The sequence below is a fragment of the Mobula birostris genome, chromosome 1 (genome assembly GCF_030028105.1).
Source record: "Mobula birostris isolate sMobBir1 chromosome 1, sMobBir1.hap1, whole genome shotgun sequence".
NCBI lineage: Eukaryota > Metazoa > Chordata > Chondrichthyes > Myliobatiformes > Myliobatidae > Mobula > Mobula birostris.
The window spans coordinates 233,423,199-233,446,193 of record NC_092370.1 but is presented as its reverse complement, the minus strand read 5'-3'; the positions used below and the strand labels follow the sequence as shown (position 1 = coordinate 233,446,193).

Here is a 22,995-nt window from a genome sequence, read left to right as displayed (position 1 = left end):
TCTCCTCACTACTCTTGAAAATCTCTGCTTCTTCTCCCCCCATCATTTGAACATTTTTGTTTCTTTGCTGACTTAAAAATATCTCATTGTTAACTTAGATAACACAGTTTTACTAATATAATTTTGATTATTGTGAAAAATATTCATTGAGGTGCTAAGTAAATACATTATCTACTGTTATTGCCGGTGAATATCCAGTATTCACTCATAAACAACAAAAGAAAAAATAGAAACATAGAAACATAGAAAATAGGTGCAGGAGTAGGCCATTTGGCCCTTCGAGCCTGCACCGCCATTCAGTATGATCATGGCTGATCATCCAACTCAGAACCCTGTACCAGCCTTCCCTCCATACCCCCTGATCCCTTTAGCCACAAGAGCCATATCTAACTCCCTCTTAAATATAGCCAATGAACTGGCCTCAACTGTTTCCTGTGGCAGAGAATTCCACAGATTCACCACTCCCTGTGTGAAGAATATAAGCAGAGCATGCCAATGCCAACAGGCCCAAACATTTGTGACCCAGATACTGATGTCAACTTCAGGTCTGTGATGATTTCAAATTGTATTATCCAATGACACGTGTTCTCATATCCATCTAGCTGGCACCAAACCGGTGCGAGGTGTTTCCTGTGAAAATATCTCACTGCTTTCGGCTTGTAGAAATAATCATTTGCTGCTTCAGTTGGCAAGAAAGATGGTTATGTATCTTTTTATTAAGGGTAGGGTTTAAAGAATTGAGTGGCACTGTACGCTGCATGCCAACAAAATTTTTGCTGGTGTTCTCTTGGACACAGGGCCTGGGGGAAAGCTAGTCATAGGTAGAAAGTGTAAAGCCTGCACAGACAGCAGGATTGGACTTGTGTTGCTGTGAGACAGCTGCACTTCCATTACGTCATCTTTATGTGTGCTTCTTGAGCATTGTGAGAGCTGCAGTCAGCCAAGCAGGTATTCGGACTGTCCATTTTGCCCTGAAATGTTACCAGTTCTTTTTCCTCTCACTGAGTTCCTCCACCTGGTTGTATGTGGCTCCAGAATCCAGCATCTGCAGTGTCTTGCATATTCCATCATGTCCCTGGCTACAGTCTTTTAGGTAGTGGAGAAACTTTGGATGTCAGTAGTTGGTCACCATAGGATACCCGGCATCTGACCTGCTCTTGTGGTCATAATACTTATGTAGCAATACACAAGATGCTGGAAAAGCTCAGTGGGTCCGGGAGCATCTATAGAGAGAAAGGGACAGTCAGAGTTTTGGGTCCAGACCTTTCTTACGGACTGAATGACAGAGGGGAAATAGGCAGTATGAAAAGACGGAGGGAAGGGGGTGGATCAAGCCCCTTGAACCCAGTTGAAGCCGTTTAACCCAATTATGTCAACTCTACATTTTCCTCCACAGATGCTGCCTGACCTGCTGAGTTTCTCCAGAATTTCCTGTGTTGTTGCAGATTCCAGCTTCTTAAGTCTTTTGTGTCTAAATCAAAGTTGAGTTTATTGTCATATACATACATAAATGTGTGCACAGGTTCAATGAAAAACTTAATTATGGCAGCATCGCAACATTCCCAAGAAAATCAAAAACATAAATTATGCATCATTTTTCCCATGAAATAACACAATTTGAACAAAGTCCAAAATAAAGTTTTGAAAAAAGTCTTCACGATACTCAGATAAACCCACGAAGGTGCCGGCGGAACTCAGCAAGTCAAGCAGCATGTATGGCGGGAAATAAGCATTTGACCTTTTGAGTTCAGTATTTTTTTTTATATTTCCATAGTTTGTCTTTCTTTGTACACTGGTTGTTTGTCAGCCGTACATTTCGCAACATAAATGTTACTCACTGAGTTCCTCCAGCATTCGGCGTGTTGCTCCAGATTCCAGACTCCAGTGACTGTGTGGTGTTTATGTATTTTATCCAGCTGAGGTTCTGTTCAGTGGTAATTCCCCACTCCCCCATGACTTAGCAAAGAAATCAACTTAAATAGCTCTTAGTACCCTGACATCTGGTATTGTCCCATCAACTTCCACCAAATGGCATGGACAGTTCAAGTTCTGCTTTTTGGCTTTCAACCATACTCACATATACTGCCAAATGAAACAAGGTTCCTCTGGACCAAGGTGCACAATACAGTACATATAACTCACACAGTAATACTGCCATAAGTAAATTAACCAGATTCAGGAACAGTTATTACCCCTCAACCATCAGGTTCTTGAACCACGGGGGATAACTCAACTCAACTTCGCTTGCCCCAGGAGTCCCACAACCTGTTGACTCACTTTCAAGGACTCTTTATCTCATATTTGCAATATTTATTGCTTATTTATTTATTACTTTAAAGTTTTCTTATTGTATTAGCACAGTTTTTTTTGTCTTTTACACACCGGTTGTCTGCCCCGATGACGTGGTCTTTCATTGGTTCTGTTAAGGTTGCCCTCAAGCGCCACCATGTCCCAATGAGGACCAGGAAACTCATTCTGGACTACTGCAGTAACTTCAGTCTGAGTCATCTTTGGGACAGTCACATCTGATTTGCATCGTCTTGAGAAGGGGATTGGAGCAGGATGTACAGTGTCTGTGATCATCCTCTCCTTGGCAAAGTCTGCAGAGGTAGAGTGCAGAGGCCCTTTGTCAGTGGATGACCTGACTGTAACAATGTCAGTGCCAGGATGCAGATGGATCTTCCAGGGTCAGAGAAGCTCACTGCTTGAGCTAAGAAATCCAGATCATTGGTACTTAAGAGAAGAAAGGTGGTGAACAAATTCCTCTTTCAACTGGAAGGCACCCAAATTCCATGCCTCTTGGAGAAGCTGGAGAAGAGCCTTGGCTCACTGAAGGACACAATATCCACCAAAGCAGCCGGGATAGAATTGCAGCAACGGTTGACAGCTGTGGACAAGTCAGGGCTGCCGGGTAAATTCTCCCCTGAATCCTGTGGCCTCTGCTAGCCTCTGATGTCCCACTGCCAACAGCTGAGACCTTTGAGAGAGAAATCAACCAGCACCCACGGAGGTGGCAGGGCCTGCCCAGGAGCCTAAACAGCATCGCCTTGTATGGGAAGAAAAACAGACAAAGTCCCCCATCGGCAGTGTGAGCGAGGAGTTTGTGGTCACCGTGCAAGAACAATGTTGCAATTCAGAGAATCCAGCGACCCGAAGGTCCCACACGCTGGCATTGAGGTGAGGACGAGCAGGAGGTGGAGGGCACAGGATGCAGTTGAACAAGTCGAAGCATGGCTGTGCCACAGGGTGCTGGTGGGCCCAATGGCATCGGGGAGGGCAGGCTTGGGTTGCTTCCCAACAGTCCGCTACAGTAAGGTGCAAGGAAGAGCGAGGCACCAGTTGGTCCAGCAGGAAGTGTGAGTTGTAAACACAAAATAATCTGCAGATGCTGGGGTCAAAGCAACACTCACAACGCGCTGGAGGAACTCAGCAGGTCGGGCAGCATCCGTGGAAATGAACAGTCAACGTTTCGGGCCGGAACCCTTCGACAGGACTGAAGAGGGAAGGGGCAGAGGCCCTATAAAGAAGGTGGGGGGAGGGAGGGAAGGAGAAGGCTGGTAGGTTCCAGGTGAAAAACCAGTAAGGGGAAAGATTAAGGGATGGGGGAGGGGATAGGCAGGAAAGATGAAGAAGGAATAGGGGAAAACATAATGGGTAGAAGAAGGCGGAACCATGAGGGAGGTAGTAAGTAGCTGGAGGAGGGGGCAGAGTGAAACTGGGATGGTTGAAGGGAGGGGGAGGGAATTACTGGAAGTTGGAGAATTCAACGTTCATACCAAGGGGCTGGAGACTACTTAGATGGTACATGAGGTGTTGCTCCTCCAACCTGAGCTTAGCCTCATCATGGCAGTAGAGGAGGCCATGTATGGACATATCCCACTGACTCTCATAACTACCTCAACTATACCTCTTCCCACCCCGCCACATGCAAAAATGCCATTCCCTATTCCCAGTTCCTCCATCTACGCCGCATCTGCTCCGAAGATGAGGTTTTGCGTTCCAGGACATCTCAAATGTCCTCTTTCTTTAAGGATTGTGGTTTCCCATCTGCTGTCATCAATGATGCCCTCACCCGCATTTCCTCCATTTCCCACACTTCGGCTCTCACCCCATCCTCCTGCCACCACAACAGGGACAGAGTTCCCCTTGTCCTCACCTACCACCCCACCAGCCTCCGGATCCAGCACATTATCCTCCGCAACTTCCGCCACCTTCAACAGGACCCCACCACTAAGCACATCTTTCCCTCTCCACCCCTCTCCGCTTTCCACAGGGATCAGTCCCTCCACGACTCCTTAGTCCACACATCCCTCCCCACGGATCTCCCACCTGGCACTTATCCCTGTAAGCGCAAGTGCTACACCTGTCCCTACACCTCCTCTCTTGCCACCATTCAGGGCCCCAAACAGTCCTTCCAGGTGAGGCAACACTTCACTTGTGAGTCTGTTGGGGTTATCTATTGCATCCGGTGCTCCCGGTGCGGCCTCCTCTACATCGGTGAAACCTGACGCAGATTGGGGGACCGCTTTGTCGAGCACCTCTGCTCCGTCCGCCAAAACAGACAGGATCTCCCAGTAGCCACCCACTTCAACTCTGCTTCCCACTCCCATTCAGATATGTCCATACATGGCCTCCTCTACTGCCATGATGAGGCTAAACTCAGGTTGGAGAAGCAACACCTCATATACCGTCTAGGTAGTCTCCAGCCCCTTGGTATGAACATAGAATTCTCCAACTTCCGGTAATTCCCTCCCCCTGTCCCTATGTCACTCTGCCTCCTCCCCCAGCTGCCTATCACCTCCCTCATGGTTCCGCCTCCTTCTACTACCCATTGTGTTTTTCCCTATTCCTTCTTCACCTTTCCTGCCTGTCCCCTCTTTGCTTCCCCTCCCCCACAACTTTATCTTTCCCCTTACTGGTTTTTCACCTGGAACCTACCAACCTTCTCCTTCCCACCCTCCCCCCACCTTTTTTTAGGGCCTCTGGCCCTTCCCTCTACAGTCCTGACGAAGGGTTCTGGCCCAAAACGTCGACCGATCTTTTCCACGGATGCTGCCTGACCTGCTGAGTTCCTCCAGCGTGTTGTGAGGAGGTGTGAGTTGTGCTGTTGGAGCCATGTGCCAGCAAGACTGTTGGAGTGCGGCAACAAGGCGCGTGGACAAGATGGGACAAGGTAACATTTCGTGGGGGGAAATTTGGCGTGCTGGACCCCACCACATCAAGTTCCTGATCCAGTCAGTCTGTGATGCCCTGCCAAACGCAGCAAACCTCTACTGCTGTGGCAAGGCTGAAATACCAGCATGCTCCTTGTGCCGGGTGAAGGGGACATGAGAGCGCATCCTCAGCTGCTGCCTGTGAGCCCTGGGGGAGGGATGTTATTGTTGGCGCCACGACCAGGTGCTGAAGATAGTGGCCGACACCTTGTGCACAGCTGTCACCCAGGCCAAACACCATCGCCCAGCAAAGCAGGCAATTGCTTTTATCAAGGCAGGAGAAGAAGGCTCAAACCCAGTGCAAGGAGAATGCCGGCCTTTTCGGAAGAGCAAAGGACTGGGAATCGAAAGCCAACCTCAGATCCCTGAGCACATCTTCTTGACAATGCTTTGGCCAGACATAGTGCTGGCGGGACCATGAGTCAGCAGGCAGGCAGTCACGTTGGAGCTGACTGGTTCCTGGGAAGATCGGACAGAGGCGGCCCATGGAAGGAAAAAGACAAAGTACTGGAGGAGTGCAGAAGCGAGAGGTGGTGGGCACACTGTATGCCCACAGAGGCAGGCTGCAGAGAGTTTGCTGGTCAATCCCCCCCCCTTACAGAGCCCACAGCTGCATGAGCACCGCGGGAGCCCAGAAGGGGAAAGACATCATAGAGGCAGCAGAGCAAGCCTGGAGATGGCTGTGGATGAGGAAGAGTGATCCGTGGCACAATACTTCTGATCAACCCCGGCTGGATCACCGGGGCGAGTGAGGCTGATGTTGAAGGACCTGAAACACCGTTTGACCCTGGGTTACATCACTGATGCTGTCTCTGAGGGCATCGCAAGATGTATCATTATATCAGGTCATTTGGATTTATTGAGTACGTCTGCAAGGAAATTAATCCAGAGTTGTATATGGTGACACGTGGCCAAGTGGTTAAGGCATTGGTCTAGTGATCTGAAGGTTGTTAATTCGAGCCTTGCCTGAGGCAGCGTGTGTGTCCTTGAGCAAGGCACTTAACCACACATTGCTCTGCGATGACACCGATGCCAAGCTGTATCAGCCCTAGTGTCCCTCCCTTGGACAACATCGGTGGCATGGAGAGGGGAGACTTGCAGCATGGGCAACTGCTGGTCTTCCATACAAACTTGCCCAGGCCTGTGCCTGGAAACTTTCTAAGGCGCAAATCCATGGTCTCATGGGACTAACGGATGCCTATATATGGTGACATATATGTACTTTGATTATAAATTAACTTTTGTCTTTGAAATCATGAAGTGCATTTACGACCCAAGTTAAAAAGTAAACAGTATAACGCTACTGGCGGGCGCTCCATACATGATGAGACTGGGTGGTGGAAGGAGTTCAGTAGGCTCACGGCCCGGCGGGGGGGAGGCTGTTTCCATCCCAAACAGTTTTTGTCCTAATGGTACGGTACCTCCTGCCTGATGATAGGGGGTCAGAGAGCTTGTTGGGCAGAGGGGAAGAATCACTGACAATGTATGCTTATGGATAGGGAGATCCCGATGATCTTTTCCGGGAACCAACACACGAACTCAGCAAATGCACGGAGTTAGGCAGGTTTAACCGTGTTGCCGGGCGTTAAGCAGCAGACGGGGTCGCAGGCGGAGCTGAAGGTGGCGGCGGGGTCATGCGCGAGCACGCACGCACGCACGAACGGGAGCTCGCGCCCACGTTCCCGCGCCGGGGTGACGTAGGAGAGGAGGGCCGACGTAACGTCGAGCCGGCTTGCGCTGGCTGCGGCGGGGTTGTTGTTTGTGCCCGGGCCTCCGCCATGTTGGGACGGTGCGCTTTGTTGTAGAGGCGGAGGGAGGGAGCGGGCGCCGGAGTAGCGCACCTCGGTAGGAGCTGTTCGCTGAGGCAGGGGGAATTAAAAAAAAGGAAAGAGAGCGATTACAGCAGGTGGCGGGCTCAAGATGAGAGTGAAGCTGGGAGACCGTTAGGGGACCGGGAGTGGACCGGAGCTGCGCCAAGCCATGCCATAGTAAGTACGGGCGGGGGTGGAGGGGGTTTACTACTCCAGCCGCAGGCTTGGCGGCCGATGCTGGTACAAGGTCGGCACCATGCTGGCCGGTTGGCCCACTCGGCCTCCTGCCCACCCCCTCCCTCCGGCCCCATCAGCATGCACTTTATGTATTTATTTACAATGTTTCTTATTTTTGTCAGGGTTTTATTTTCTGAACCAGCTTAGGAGCACAACCTCCTGTTCCGTGGCCTACCCCTGGCGGCGGCGGCGGCCTCCTATTATATAAGCTATTTTTAATGAATCTGGGCTTGTGGGGAATCTTAACAGGTCTTTTTTTGTTATTATTTCCGTGGTTTTGAATCCTACCCAGCCTGAAATGTCGCTTGAAAAATTTGTATCCAAAATGATACCTGTTGAAATCCCATCTATCTTCCACATTCATGCAGATACACTCACTTTGATACTTTAAAGAATAAAATGTCTTCCTCATGAAATGTGAGAAATGTTGATGTTATTGCGAGTTCTTAACTGTAACTCAAATGACCTTGGCTAGTAACTTTATTTGAAACCACACTTTCTGGTGCTGTCAGAACGCAACTAACTTAAAACCATTTTGAAAACACACCTTTTGGTGGTGGTGTGAAAGCTCTTCTTTTAAACTAGCTTCTGGGTGGTAAACTGTTACCTTTCACCCTGTGAGTAAAAGTAGCAAAGCAACAGATTTGTGTTCTTAAACATCCATGTGCTGTAACATAGTTTGGTGTATGGGAAAAGGCAGCATTAACTTTCCATTAAGTTGACGTCGGTGTTGCTGGATAGGCTAGAAGTTTGTCGTAGATTGCAACAGGACATTGATAGGTTGCAAAGCTGGACTGAGAAGTGGCAGATGGAGTTCAGTCTGGAAAAGCGTGAAGTGATTCACTTTAAACAACAAGAATTCTGCAGATGCTGGAAATTCAAGCAACACACATCAAAGTTGCTGGTGAACGCAGCAGGCCAGGCAGCATCTCTAGGAAGAGGTGCAGTCGACGTTTCAGGCCGAGACCCTTCGTCAGGACTAACTGAAGGAAGAGTGAGTAAGGGATTTGAAAGTTGGAGGGGGAGAGGGAGATCCAAAATGATAGGAGAAGACAGGAGGGGGAAGGATGGAGCCAAGAGCTGGACAGGTGATTGGCAAAAGGGGATACGAGAGGATCATGGGACAGGAGGTCCGGGAAGAAAGACAAGGGGGGGGACCCAGAGGATGGGCAAGAGGTATATTCAGAGGGACAGAGGGAGAAAAAGGAGAGTGAGAGAAAGAATGTGTGCATAAAAATAAGTAACAGATGGGGTACGAGGGGGAGGTGGGGCCTAGCGGAAGTTAGAGAAGTCGATGTTCGTGCCATCAGGTTGGAGGCTACCCAGACGGAATATAAGGTGTTGTTCCTCCAACCTGAGTGTGGCTTCATCTTTACAGTAGAGGACGCCGTGGACAGACATGTCAGAATGGGAATGGGATGTGGAATTAAAATGTGTGGCCACTGGGAGATCCTGCTTTCTCTGGCGGACAGAGCGTAGATGTTCAGCAAAGCGGTCTCCCAGTCTGCGTTGGGTCTCGCCAATATATAAAAGGCCACATCGGGAGCACCGGACGAGGTATATCACCCCAGTCGACTCACAGGTGAAGTGTTGCCTCACCTGGAAGGACTGTTTGGGGCCCTGAATGGTGGTAAGGGAGGAAGTGTAAGGGCATGTGTAGCACTTGTTCCGCTTACACGGATAAGTGCCAGGAGGGAGATCAGTGGGGAGGGATGGGGGGGGACGAATGGACAAGGGAGTTGTGTAGGGAGCGATCCCTGCGGAATGCAGAGAGAGGGGGGAGGGAAAGATGTGCTTAGTGGTGGGATCCCGTTGGAGGTGGCGGAAGTTACGGAGAATAATATGCTCTCACTCCATCCTCCCGCCACCCCACTAGGAATAGGGTTCCCCTGGTCCTCACCTACCACCCCACCAGCCTCCGGGTCCAACATATTATTCTCTGTAACTTCCGCCACCTCCAACGGGATCCCACCACTAAGCACATCTTTCCCTCCCCCCCCCCCCCCCGCATTCCGCAGGGATCGCTCCCTACACAACTCCCTTGTCCATTCGTCCCCCCCCATCCCTCCCCACTGATCTCCCTCCTGGCACTTATCTGTGTAAGTGGAACAAGTGCTACACATGCCCTTACACTTCCTCCCTTACCACCATTCAGGGCCCCAAACAGTCCTTCCAGGTGAGGCAACACTTCACCTGTGAGTCGACTGGGGTGATATACTGCGTCCGGTGCTCCCGATGTGGCCTTTTATATATTGGCGAGACCCGAAGCAGACTGGGAGACTGCTTTGCTGAACATCTACGCTCTGTCCACCAGAGAAAGCAGGATCTCCCAGTGGCCACGCATTTTAATTCCACATCCCATTCCCATTCTGACATGTCTATCCACGGCCTCCTCTACTGTAAAGATGAAGCCACACTCAGGTTGGAGGAACAACACCTTATATTCCGTCTGGGTAGCCTCCAACCTGATGGCATGAACATCGACTTCTCTAACTTCCGCTAGGCCCCACCTCCCCCTCGTACCCCATCTGTTACTTATTTTTATGCACACATTCTTTCTCTCACTCTCCTTTTTCTCCCTCTGTCCCTCTGAATATACCTCTTGCCCATCCTCTGGGTCCCCCCCCCCTTGTCTTTCTTCCCGGACCTCCTGTCCCATGATCTTCTCGTATCCCCTTTTGCCAATCACCTGTCCAGCTCTTGGCTCCATCCCTCCCCCTCCTGTCTTCTCCTATCATTTTGGATCTCCCCCTCCCCCTCCAACTTTCAAATCCCTTACTCACTCTTCCTTCAGTTAGTCCTGACGAAGGGTCTCGGCCTGAAACGTCGACTGCACCTCTTCCTAGAGATGCTGCCTGGCCTGCTGCATTTACCAGCAACTTTGAAGTGATTCACTTTGGAAGGTTGGCTTTTGAATACAGAGTACAGGGATAATGCCAGGATTCTTAATCAGTGTGGAGGAACAGAGGGATTTTGGGGATCTGTGTAAGCTAATGGGGTTTTGAAGGTGGTGTATGTTGTGCTGGTCTTCATTAGTCGGGGGAATGAGCTGTGAGGTAATGTTGCAGCTCTATAAAACCCGAGTTAGACCACTCTTGAAGTATTGTGTTCAGTTCTGGTTGCCTCACTATAGAAAGGATATGGAAGCTTTAGAGGGGGTGCAGAGGAGATTTATCAGGATGGTGCCTGAATTAGATAGTGTGTCTTATGAAGATGGGTTGAGCGAGCTCAAGCTTTTCTCTTTGAAGCAGAAGACGAGAGGTTTACATGATAAGCATTGGTTTGAATGGACAGCCAGAGAATATTTTCTAGGGTGGAAGTGGCAAATGCGAGATTGAAGGAAGATATAGGAAGGTTGTTACGGTAAGCTTCTTACACAGTGGTGAGTGCTTAGAATGCCCTACCAGGGTAATGGTAGATGAGAGACATTTTAGAGACTCTTGGATAGACATGTGGATGAAAGAAAAATGGACGGCTTTGTGGTTGGAATAGGTTAAGTGATCAGTACAACATGGTGGGCAGAAGGGCCTGTAAGAAACAAGTGAAGCTCTTCAAGTAATTGTATACTATGAAGGCATACACTTTCATCTGCAAATGCTGGAAAAATATGCAGAATGCACAGCAGGTCAGTCTACATCAATAAAAGGAAAATGCAGCTCAGCATTCTTTGAATGTAAAATCCTATTTACAATTAAATTAGGATGGTAAGATTAAGGTAACAACATAGATCAGAAATTGGCTAATAAAGCAAGACCAGTTGTGAACTGTGGCTTTTTGGACTGGAGTGTTGCTCTCGGGGATTGTTAGTGGGAACACTGTTCTCATTGGTCTATGATTAAGCTGGACTTTGGAACTCTAGACATCATTTCATCATTTGATCTGGTGAGTCATTCCAGAACTTTCTGCTCTTATTTCAGATTTCCAGCATTTGCGGTTGATTTTTTTTTATTTTCAATTTTGAAAAATTGACAGGAAGCTTGGAAATTGCAGTAAATAGGTGAGTGACTGCAGACTTCAGGTGGACAGAAACTGACTGCTGAGATGGGCAGGAATGGCAAATGACAGTCCACGTAGTGTAGGGTGAAGTGGTACACTTCGACAGGGGAAACGAATGTGGTGGAAATAGTTTTAAAGTGAGGTGGGGATTGAAACATCTGAGGAATATGTACACATCTTCTGGATAGGAAAGTGCAAGATTACTTTTTTAAATTTGGCTTGGGATCTTTGAATTCATTAATGGAACTGTAGATAGATTTGTGCTGAGTCTGTGGTTAAGCTTCTGCTGGAGTATTGATTATTGTTGTGATTACCACATGTTAGGGAGAATATCAGGCCTGTGAGAACATGTAGAGGTACTAACACAGTACCTAGGATGATTTAATTGACCTCGTGGCAGAGGTCAATTAAATGTTAATGCAGATAATGGTAATTGGAAGAACTAGAGGTGACATGAGGAAATATTTCTATAAGCAAATTATATTCTAAAGTACAGAGTTTTAAAGGTTGCTGGATGCAGATGCTATACTAATTTTTGATGATTTGGAATGGATTCGTTGGAAAAGACATTTGTTCTGCTGTGGATATTCACTGTCGTATTGTCCCATTGGAGCCTCATCCAGGCATGATGAGCAGAATAGCCTCCCTCCCTCCTGTATAATTCTCTGACACTGTTGGTGCAGTTCTGATAGTAACTTCACTGCTGTGTCTACCTATTCAAAGCCACAGTAAACTGAGTAAACAATGTATATTGTTCCTGATCACAAGTATTATACTTTAAAGAAAACCTTAGTCTTGAAGCTTACAGAATTTGTTGCTGTTAATGCCATGAAAGTATTTTGACATAAGGTGAAGTTACTGTATTTTAAATCTGGGCGAGCTTATGTTATTGATTTTGAAAAAGGCATCAAAATTTTAGATGAGATTTGAGGCTGGGAATAGGATAGCTTTGTTGTGGCTGCACAGGGTATTTGTGATACAAAACCTGGAGTACTGCACGTAATTTTAGTAGCCTTACGTATGCAGATAAGTAATAACATTGTAGGCAGTCCAAGAAAGATTCAGCAGGCTGAATTCTTACAGGAAAAGATTGTTCTATCAAGCAAGGCGGAAAGGAGTCGATTTGTATTTGGAGTTTAGAAAAATGAGGGTGATGTTACAGGAAATTGTAAGAACCCAGTAGAGTGTGATAGGGTAGATGCTGAGATATTTTCACTAGTAGGAGAATCTCAGATGATGGGATTTAGTTTGAAGAAGTGGCCAATTGGTTAAAACCCTGGTGTGCAGAAGTTTCTTTTCAAGCTGAATCTCTGGAATTTTGTACTTGAGAGAAATGCAGCGGTTGGATCATTAGTAGCATTTAAAGTGAAGCAAGATAATTTTTTTGACAGGTTATATAGGGATTTAGCATAAAGGAAGAGTTGATGCTGAGCAAAGATCAGCACAACTTTGAATGGCAGAGCAGGCTGGAGGGGCTGAATTCCTACTTCTATTTCCAGATTGTGTATTTTGGAGAACTGCAATTAATGAGTTGTGATGAACAGAAAGTGGAAATAAAATAGAAAAATATTCCACTGGCATTACTCAGTGGAAGATGGTCATTTGTTGGAGATTGCCATTCCTTCCTTGACATTGTTATGAGATCTTCAAGGCTATCTGTACCAGAATCAATGATTTTTATCCATGACTTTCATTATCAAGTTAGGTGCTTGATGAAGTCGAAGGAATGGGCCATTCCATACAAAATTAATCATAGAGCTTTATAGCACAGATGCAGGCCCAAATACTCCACGCCAGTTGCCGTGCCGATCCAGCTACTCCCAATTTCCTGTATTTGGCCCACATCCCTCCAAGCCCCGACCTTCCACGTACCTATCCAACTACTACTTAAACAATACGGTTGTATCTGCCTCAACCACTTCCTCCAGCACCTCATGCCATATTCTCACCATCCTCTCCTTGGAAAAAGTTGGCGCTCTTTAAATCTTTCCTGTCTCACCCTAAACCTATGCCCCTATCTTGGGGGAGAGACTGTTACCATCCACCTTATCTATATCTTTTATAATGTTAAGCATTTCTATATAAAGTTGCCCCTCATTCTCTTATATTCCCAAAAATAAAGACCTAGACTGGTCAACCTCTCATACACTTTGGATAAGTTCTATACATTCGTTTCGGATTAACCATGTCTTTTCTATAATAGAGCAACCAAGACTGTACATAGTACAGGTTTCCCCTGCCATCCGACGGTAGAACGTTCCAATGAAACGGTTCGTAAGCCGAAATGTCGTAAAGTGAAGAAGCAATTACCATTTATTTATATGGGAAAAATTTTTGAGCGTTTCCAGACCCAAAAAATAACCTACCAAATCATGCCAAACAACACATAAAACCTAAAATAACAGTAACATATAGTAAAAGCAGGAATGATATGATAAATACACAGCCTATATAAAGTAGAAATACTTTTTGCAATCATTGAACTACTGTCTAGCGCAGCGAAAATCTCACGCATGTGCTCTTGGCAGAAGCACTCTCTCCAGTAACCTTTAAGCTATGAGGCTGCCAAATCGTACCAAATAACAAATCATACTAAATAACACAAAAATACACAGCCCATATAAAGTAGAAATACTTTTTGCAATCATTGAAGCACGGTCTAGCGCAGTGAAAATCTCACGCATGCGCTCTCAGCGGAAGCACTGTCGGCGCAGGCACTGTCGGTGGAAGCACTCTCTCCAGTAACCTTTAAGCTATGAGGCTGACAAATCATACCAAATAACACAAAAATACACAACTTATATAAAGCAGAAATAATGTATGTACAGTGTAATTTCACTTACGGGAATCGGGATGGTGTGTTAGGCTGAGTCGTTGGAAATTGGGATGGTGGGAGGTAGAGGAGACTGGGGTGTCATCTCATCGTAGTCTGTTTCCAATAGGGCAGCCAGGTCATCATCTTCTATGTCTGCCTGCCTCGATGTCGAAGGTCGAGGTTCGTCGTCTGCTGTGGCTGATGTGCAAGGCTTGAAAAATAACAGTATACTTGACTGAGCCTCGCGCATTTTTAGATCATAGAGTTCTTTGTAAGCACTCAAATCATCCTGCAAACCTGCCCTAAACCTACGTGCCCTTTCAAAATTAAAGTCATACTTTTCTGCAATCATTGCAGCACTGTCAACCGCAGCGAAAATCTCATGCAACTGCTTCACGTTCAGTCCCTGGACGACTTCATTTTCGCTACTGCGTTCGGTTTCGATTGTTATCCTTTCCTCTTGCAATTGCATCAGCTCTTCATCTGTCAATTCTTGGTCATGGGATGCCAAAACCTCTTCAACACCATCTTCGTCAACTTCCACAAACCCAGCCTCCTTAGCCAAGCTCACTACTGTCGTATTTATTGTTGATGGTTCGAAGCCTTTAAAATCGTTCACTGCTTCGGGACATAGTTTCCTCCAAACGCCATTTCTCATCGAGACTGTTAGCCTATCGAGAGCATCTCCAATGTTGGCGATTGCCAGTTTTATATTGTAGTCTTTCGAGATCTCTCGCAAAGATGCTTTGGAGTTGCCCTCTCTGTCAATAGCACTTACAATAAAACGCATCACATTTTGCGTATAGTAAGCCTTAATTGTGGCTATTAGGCCTTGGTCACACGGCTGCAGCAATGATGTCGTATCCGGCGGTAAGAACACAACACGAATGTTACTGCCATATTCGGTAATGGCAAGCGGATGAGCAGCACAATTATCGACAATCACAAGACACCTATTATCGAGGTTATCTTCTCTACAGTATTTTTCAACAAAAGGACTAACGTATCTGCTCATGTACTCAGAAAAAAGCACTTGGGTGTGAACGGAACACAACGGGAAGTGTTTTCTTATCAACACCTTTAAGTGCCCTCGGATTTTCTGAATGGTACACTAGTAGAGGCTTAGTGGCGTTAATAATAGGCATTAGGGTAAACCTGTCCTTCGATGCCTTGTGTCCCTTAGCCTGCTTTTCTTCTTTCGAAATAAATGTCTTACTCGGCAATTTTTTCCAATAAATTGCAGTTTCGTCACAGTTAAACACTTGCTTATACGAATAACCACCTTCTGTAATTATTTTCTTCAGTTCTGCTGGGAATCTTTCAGCAGCTTCAGTTATCAGCCGAAGCACTCTCTCCAGTAAACGATAAACTATGAAGCTGCCCTCGCCTCAGAAACTGATCAAGCCACCCGTGACTACCTTTAAATTCCACTTTCGCAATACTTTCAACACCATCGGCCAGTGTTTTCTGTTTCAGCTTATTAAAAAGACTGACTGATTTCTCCTTAAGTATAAGATAACTTAAAGGAACAACACATTTTGTACACCCATCAATCCACTCAAGCAATAGACTTTCCATTTTATCCATTACTGGATGCCGACTAAGAGAGACCACTTTGCTACGAGCAGAACCAACAGTAACAGATAAAGCACGTGTTTCAGCAGTGGCGGCTAGAATGCAGTTCTGGAGAAAGAGCTTGGCTGCCCGGGGCGCGCGCTGCTTTTTTTTTCGCACGCCGCCATTTTTTTCGCACGTTGCTTTTTTCGTAACAGTGAAAAAACCTTCTGTTAGCAAAAACAGAATACTAATGTAGGTCTTTCGTAACAGTGATGTTTGGTAAAGCGAACGTTCAAAAAGCGGGGGACACCTGTACTTCAAGTGCAGCCTCACCAACGACTTGCACAACTGCAGCATAATGTTTCAACTCAGTGCCCTCACTGATGACTGTTTACCCAGCATGCTGAGCACCTTTTACACCATCTAACTGTGATGCCACTTTCAATGAACTATGTACTTGTACTGCTAGGTCCCTCTGTTCTGTTACATTCCCTGGTGCCCAATCGGTCATAGTTTTGACTTTCCAAAATGCATCACCTCGCAGTTATCTGTATTGAATTTATTTGCACCACCTCCCCCCATCCCCAGCCCACTTCCAAAATCTCTCATTATCTGTGATATCCTTCACTGTCAACATTCCTAATGTTGTGTCGTTGCAAACTTACTGATCAAGCCTTAAGCCTGGTTTATACTTCTGCGTCAACGCGTGGCCGTAAGGTCTGCGTCGCCGCAAACCCTACGCAAAGCCAATGCAGAACCCTACGCGAGAGCTTGCGTTGCTGTGACATGCACCTCTCCCAAAATGTAACCATGCGTTGCGACAACGCAGAACGCAACAACTGTGATTGGTCCGCTTGGTAGCATCGCATGTCATCCTATGCTGCAGTCGCTTCCCATTGGGTGACTGAAGGACAGGGAAGGAACTCTGGCTGCAATGCTTTCCAAAAAGCTTTACAGACCTCCGAAATTATGGAGGACACATTTCACACGAAAAAAGACACTCGCGTCTTGTTTACCCTGAGACTACCATGACCATGAAGCCTTGCACGGGCAGGTGAGTGCGCGTGCGTGACGTGCGCGAATTGTCGAGCGATGCAGACACACCAATACACAAGTATAAATGCTCACAACGTGCGTAGGCCACTTGCGTAGGTTACGGCGTCCAGTTGACACAGAAGTATAAACCAGGCTTTATGCATTGACATCCAAACCATTTGCATACATAATGAATTGAGTCATCAGGCTCCATTTCCAAAAACCTTCAACCAGCATTTCTACTACCTAGCTCTTGAGTCAATTTGGAATTCACCAAATTAACTCCCTGTTAAAAGTTTGTGGCTGACTTTTTACCTCAGCACCACTTTCCTATTCTAGATACCTTTATTCATATACTTGAAAATATTGTGATTATCGAGCACCCTTCTGGCAAAAGAATTCCAAAAAAATCAGAATCCTTTGCATGAAGGAATTCAGTCCTGAATGGCTGACTATTATTTTGAGATTGTGCTACTAGCCTGTGACCGCCTGGATTTCCTTCGGGTGCTCTGGTTTCTTCCCACAGTCTAAAGACATGCCATTTGGTAGGCCGATTGATCATTGTAAGTTGTACCATGATTAGGTTGGGATTAAATCGGGGATTGCTGAGGGGCATTGCTTGAAGGGCCTATTCCACGCTGTATCTCGATAAATAAATAAAGAAAAACCACTTCCCAGCCTCCTCTTGAAAACCACAGGAATGGGAAGAGTTATCCCCGCAATTTGCTGGTAAGAATTCTTTTTCAAATATACTGCCCCTCATTTCTCATATACTGAGAATATTGGCCCAGTATACTTGATCTCATGTTGACGGCCTGATTCTGCGAGTCAATCTGGTGAATCTTTGTTGTACTTCCCTCCCCCCGACCCCCCAATCAATATTTTATCTTCCTGTGGGTAAAGTGATCAGACTTGCACAATAGGCCAGGTGTTGTCTAACAAGGGTCAATTTTATTTGAGTAAGACCTTTACTATCAATCCTTGCAGTGGTAGCCAGCTTAAATTTAAAGTTTTAACATGTAAGTCATCCTATAATTCATCTCTTTGGGTGAGGAAAATGGATATTTTGTTCAAAAACTCCAAATTTCTATCTGTTGATTCCAGAGGCATTTGGTGAACTGAAATGCTTCTGTGAACTCAAAAAGTACATCAGAATTGTTTTCTAGATGACTTTAATCTGTTACCTTTTCCAGCAGACTTTTCTCATGTGCCATTTCCCATTAAATGTGCTACTGTTTGTAGGACAGTTGTTTAACAGACCAGGACACTTAATTCATTCCCAGTAACTGATTATGCTCTGCATGTCTCTTGCAGGAAAGTTGTGATTTGTTTGGTAGAAAGCATTACCTGAAGCTGTGTTTTGAGGTTTCAGTTGGGAATTATATAGTTATAATGAAGATCACATAATTTTTCTTTAATATTCTAAAATGTTGTGGGATGCGATGCTGTTGAATTAGATATATGCAACCCTCAAGAAACATCTTTTTGAGTTGCCTCTTAAAGTAGTACTTGGCTTTTCTGTGAATCCAAAACTCAGTGCCTTAGATGAAAGGCTTTGTAGTCGGTGATTTTCTTGATGAAGCTTATTGAAGTTGGTGAAAGCATGCATGTAATTTTTGAAGTCCTGGATAGTTTTTTCACTAAATTTCTGAGAAATAAGAAGGACCCAAATTTGATTTCTGATCTAGATTGAATCAACTTTGTAGGGAAGAAAAGGTAACCATGGCCATGGGTTGGGAATCAGAATTAGAATTATTATCACTTTCATATGATGTGAAATGTGTATGGCTTTGTGCTCATCAAGGCTATTTATCAACCTTAATGTTGGCCATTGAGAAAGGTTAGCTTGATTGTTCAGATTCATTCATCACGTACATTGAAACATGCAGTGAAATACGTTGTTTATGTAAGGACCAGCACAACCTAAGGATATGCTGGGGGGGGGGGGGTGCAGGTTGCAAATGTCACTGCTCATTCTGGTGTCAATATAGCAGGCATATAATGTTTTGCAGAACAACAAAACAAACCTTTTCTCCCACCCTCTCTTCCTCCCTTTATCTCACTCTTGCATTCACACACACCTACCTACCCACCTCCAAACACAGGAGAGGTTGCCTTTGAGCCTCCAACATCCAGTTCCTGGTCCAGACTCACAGACATCTGGTTTTTGACTTCCGAAACTCAAGGGCTTTGACTTGTGGACTCAAAAGCTAAAGTCTTTGAACTTGGTATTGACCCGAGGACTCACCAATCACAGAAATTTGAATTCTGGGCTTCGAACTCTGGGCTTGCACGGACCTCTGACTCCAGGACTCAGTAACTTGAGGGGTCACCTGCCTTTGTCTATGGGGCCCACCGACTTCAGTCATTGACCACGTAGTTCACTGAAATTCTCAGCACATGCCCATTGGTCATCATTCCATGGGGATCACTGGGCTTCTACCTTGGAGTGCTCTGACTTTTGATTCCAGCTCCTGTCCTTGATGCTCTATTTACTGCCCTTAACCTCTAACTTCCCTCATTCCTGTCCTGAAATCCAAATCTCCCCCCTAACTTCCCATGCTGCCCTCAGAATCATCCTGATGAACATAAAAAAACAACAGTTTGAACCACAACCTCAACCTCGACAGAGACTGCTGCCTGCACCACTTTAATGGGAAGTTCTTGTTCCACATTCACTGTTCTATCTTGTTTTCTTTTGATTCTCTTTGCCTTGAGCCTGCTGGTACGTGGTTTCAGGCTTTTGTATCTTCTGCCCAGTGAGAGAGGGGAGAAGGGAAAGGGTTTGGAGAATATTTTTATATATATATGTGTGTGTGTGTGTGTGTGTGTGTATACTGGAATAGCAGGAAATTGGCTGCTTCATTTGTGATGAAGTGGGTTGCTAGCAGGTAGAGAGAAAGAAGTCACAGTGCCCTTTCATAACATTTGATTCTGGATCAGCATATTGCTCAATGACATACAAGCATGAAAGTTGGTTGTTTGCCACTCAGCCACTCAAGTTTGCTTTGCTGTTTATTTTTTATAAGATCATGTCTGATATGACTGCATAATCAGTAATATTTCAGCACCTTGCTTATCAAGTATTTAACTTCCTCTACCTTAAAAATAGTCAAAGACTTTTTCCCCTGCCTTTTGAGGGTTCATGACTCACTGAAAAGGAATTTTACATTTTTATCTTAATTGCCTATTTTTTTAAACAGTGACCCCATTTTAGATTTTTCCACAAGAGCCAACACCTTCCATATCTATTATGTCTCATAGGATCTAAAGTGCTTCATTCAAGCCGCCTCTCATAAGCCTAGCCTGTCCAACATTTCCTCATAAGGCAACATGCACTTCTCAAGTATTTATCTAGTGAATGAAAATGAAGAAAACTAGCAGATGTTGTAAAGCAGTCCAATAACTGGTGATTATAAGACCATAAGATATAGGGGGCAGAAGTAGGCCATTCGGCCCATCGAGTCTGCTCCGCCGTTCAATCATGGCTGATCCAATTTTTCCAGTCATCCCAACTCCTCATACCCTTTGATGCTCCAGCTAATCAAGAATCTATCTATCTCTGCCTTAAATACACCCAATGACTTGGCCTCCACGGCCTTCGTGGCAACAAATTCCACAGATTTACTACCCTCTGACTAAAGTAATTTCTTCGCATCTCTGTTCTAAATGGACGTCCTTCAATTCTGAAGTTGTGCCCTCTTGTCCTAGACTCCCCTACCATGGGAAATAACTTTGTCATATCTAATCTGTTCAGGCCTTTTAACATTTGAAATGTTTCTGTGAGATCCCCCATCGTTCTCCTGAACTCCAGGGAATACAACCCAAGAGCTGCCAGACATTCCTCATATGGTAACCCTTTCATTCTTGATTAGTCTAGTAAACCTCTGAATTACATTTGAATTCTTCCGTGAGAATGGAGGCCTGTACCCCTGTGGTGATCTTACCAATTCCTGACACAATTGAAGAATCAACATCCTTTTCTGTTCAATTCTTCTAGCAGTAAAATTTAAAATTCCTTTAGCTTTCCTGATTATAAACTGTACCTGCACATTAGCCTTTTGCAAATCATTCACATGGATGCCTAGATTCCTAGCTTTGTAAGTTCTCACCATTTAGAGATTATACCAATATTGGTATTGGTTTATTAGTGTGACATGTACCAAGAGACTATGAAAAACTTTTATTGCATACTGTTTGTACGGATCAAATGATTACACAGTGCATTGAGCTAGAATAAGGTAACACAATAACAATGTAGAATAAATTGTTAAGGCTTCCGAAAAAGGGAAGTTACAAGTAAATGATAGTGTAAGATCATAATTTGGTGGATTGTGTGGCCAAGAGTCCATTTTATTGTGTAAGAGGTCTATTCACGAGTTTGATAAAAATGGGATACAAATTGTCCTTGAGCCTGGTGGTACATGCTTTCAGGCTTTTGTACCTTCTGTCCAATGGGAGAGGGGAGAAGAGAGAAGGTCCAGTGGAAAAAGTCTAAATGTGTTATGTTTCTCGACCAAAATGGAATGTTTCCCAATTGTATGCTATTTATCAGATCCTTTCTCATAGACTTAAACTATCTACATCCCTTTGTAATCTCTTTGTGCCTTCACAATTTTCCTTCCTGTTTTTTTTGCCATTGGCAGATTTAGCAACTGTACCCTTGATTCCTTCATCCAAGTCCTTTATATAAAGCTGTCAAAGCCTATGTTACACATTGCTTGTTATATCCTGATGAAAGTTTATAGCTCAGCCATGCCAGGAAAGCTTCAGGTTTGAATCCTAATTAGTAAATAAATTAATTATCAGGGCTGTTAGTGCTGTTTTTTTTGGTGTTTGTTCTTTTTCAAATTAGTTCCTTTTCCATCAAAATAGTGGCTATGCTTCAGAAAACATTGCATTGTGATAGTTATGAAAGATGGAATGAAGGAGTAATTCTGGCCTTTTAAACAAGGGCTATCTGTACTTCTGAATATTTTAGTCTTGGAATAAAGTTATAATTTGCTCTCCGTGAAATGCCACATGTATGGATCAGTGAGCAGAATCCCTGCAGACATGGAAAATGTTGACATTTTTAGCCAAGGGAATATCTGGAAGATAATTTTTGCTCATCTGATTCTCTTACATATCAACTCTGCGTTAAAGGAACTAAGATTGCACCCCAACTCCAAAGATTGTATTTGTTCTTAGAGAGTCCTTGCTTTCTGTTTTCATTTGAATAATGATAGTGAGCATCTAAGCATGAAACATGGCTTTAAGGGAAAGGTTGTGTTTTCTTGCAGCTTATCACACTGGTAGCTGTGTTATTTGTGTGATTAAAATAGTAAAGTGTTAGCATGTTTCTGCTTTTACCTTACTCTGTTGAAGCTGTTAATTGTAATCTGAGTTGTCTAACACGGTTAGGTGAATGATTTAACTGAGGCGTGACTACTGCATATGATATTGACCTGCAGTACAGATTGACTCTATGCTGTTTGGTTCAGAGAAGTAACTTTCATTTTGTGGAATTAAATTACTGTAGTACGACTTGTGGAGTAATTTTAGTTGCTAAAGCCTATTAAGAGTGGCATAGGAAATGAATAGGCACCTGAATAATTTTGTCTCATCTAAAACCTTGGAGCCTTTGTGCATGGTTTAATGAGGGAAGGAATATAATCCAAGAAATGGTGATTTTTAAAAAAGAATTTAAAGTTGGAAAATTTGTTACCTTGGATTAAAAAGAGAGGTCAAAAGAAAAAAAGCAAATGAAGAAAGGATGCAGGCCATCTCTGGGTTATAAGTGGGTTCTGTCCTTGCACACATCTATATTTTATCCTTCAATCAGAAAATGCACTGATACAGTGACCACAGCTCCACACTTTTGTAATAAATGGTATATCAAAAGCACATTAGACTGATGACTAAAAGTGGAGAGAGGAGAATCTAGTTCTGACTGTAGGAACAAATGTGTGTACATATGTTAGACTTTTGAATTTAATATTATTGGTTCCAATGAAGGGTCTCAATCTAAAACATTGATATCAGCACCACCTGTGTCTCTGTCTTAATACTAAGAGAGCTTGTATGTGGGGTGTCCATGGGTTGAGCATTCAAAATGTGTGAGTTGGCATGCATATTAAAAATGGACAAATGGAGATCTCTGAAAGTAACACGTAGCATGAAATTACTAGTGAAAGAACTTTTAAATTAGCTGTGCAATATTAGAACCCCTCAATATTTCTAGTTTTTGTTTAGGTTTTTTTAGCAGTTATCTCCTTTTATCTTTTGTGGGCATGGTGGCATTGGATTGGATGAGGTGAAAGCGAAAGAAGACTCTGAAGTGGAAAGAATG

At 44.6% G+C, this 22,995-nt stretch overlaps 1 protein-coding gene across 5 annotated transcripts in view; it reads left to right on the top strand.

Annotated features, from left to right (window-relative positions):
• Positions 1–6,916: 6,916 nt before the first annotated feature.
• LOC140205740 (poly(A) polymerase type 3-like) overlaps positions 6,917–22,995 on the top strand; it is a 65,836-nt gene continuing 49,757 nt past the window's right edge. For all 5 annotated transcript variants that reach the window (XM_072273316.1, XM_072273306.1, XM_072273325.1 and 2 more), the window contains exon 1: positions 6,917–7,201. In XM_072273316.1, coding sequence (XP_072129417.1) covers positions 7,194–7,201 — 8 coding nt within the window. In that variant the 5' untranslated portion in view covers positions 6,917–7,193. The remainder of the gene's footprint in view (positions 7,202–22,995) is intronic.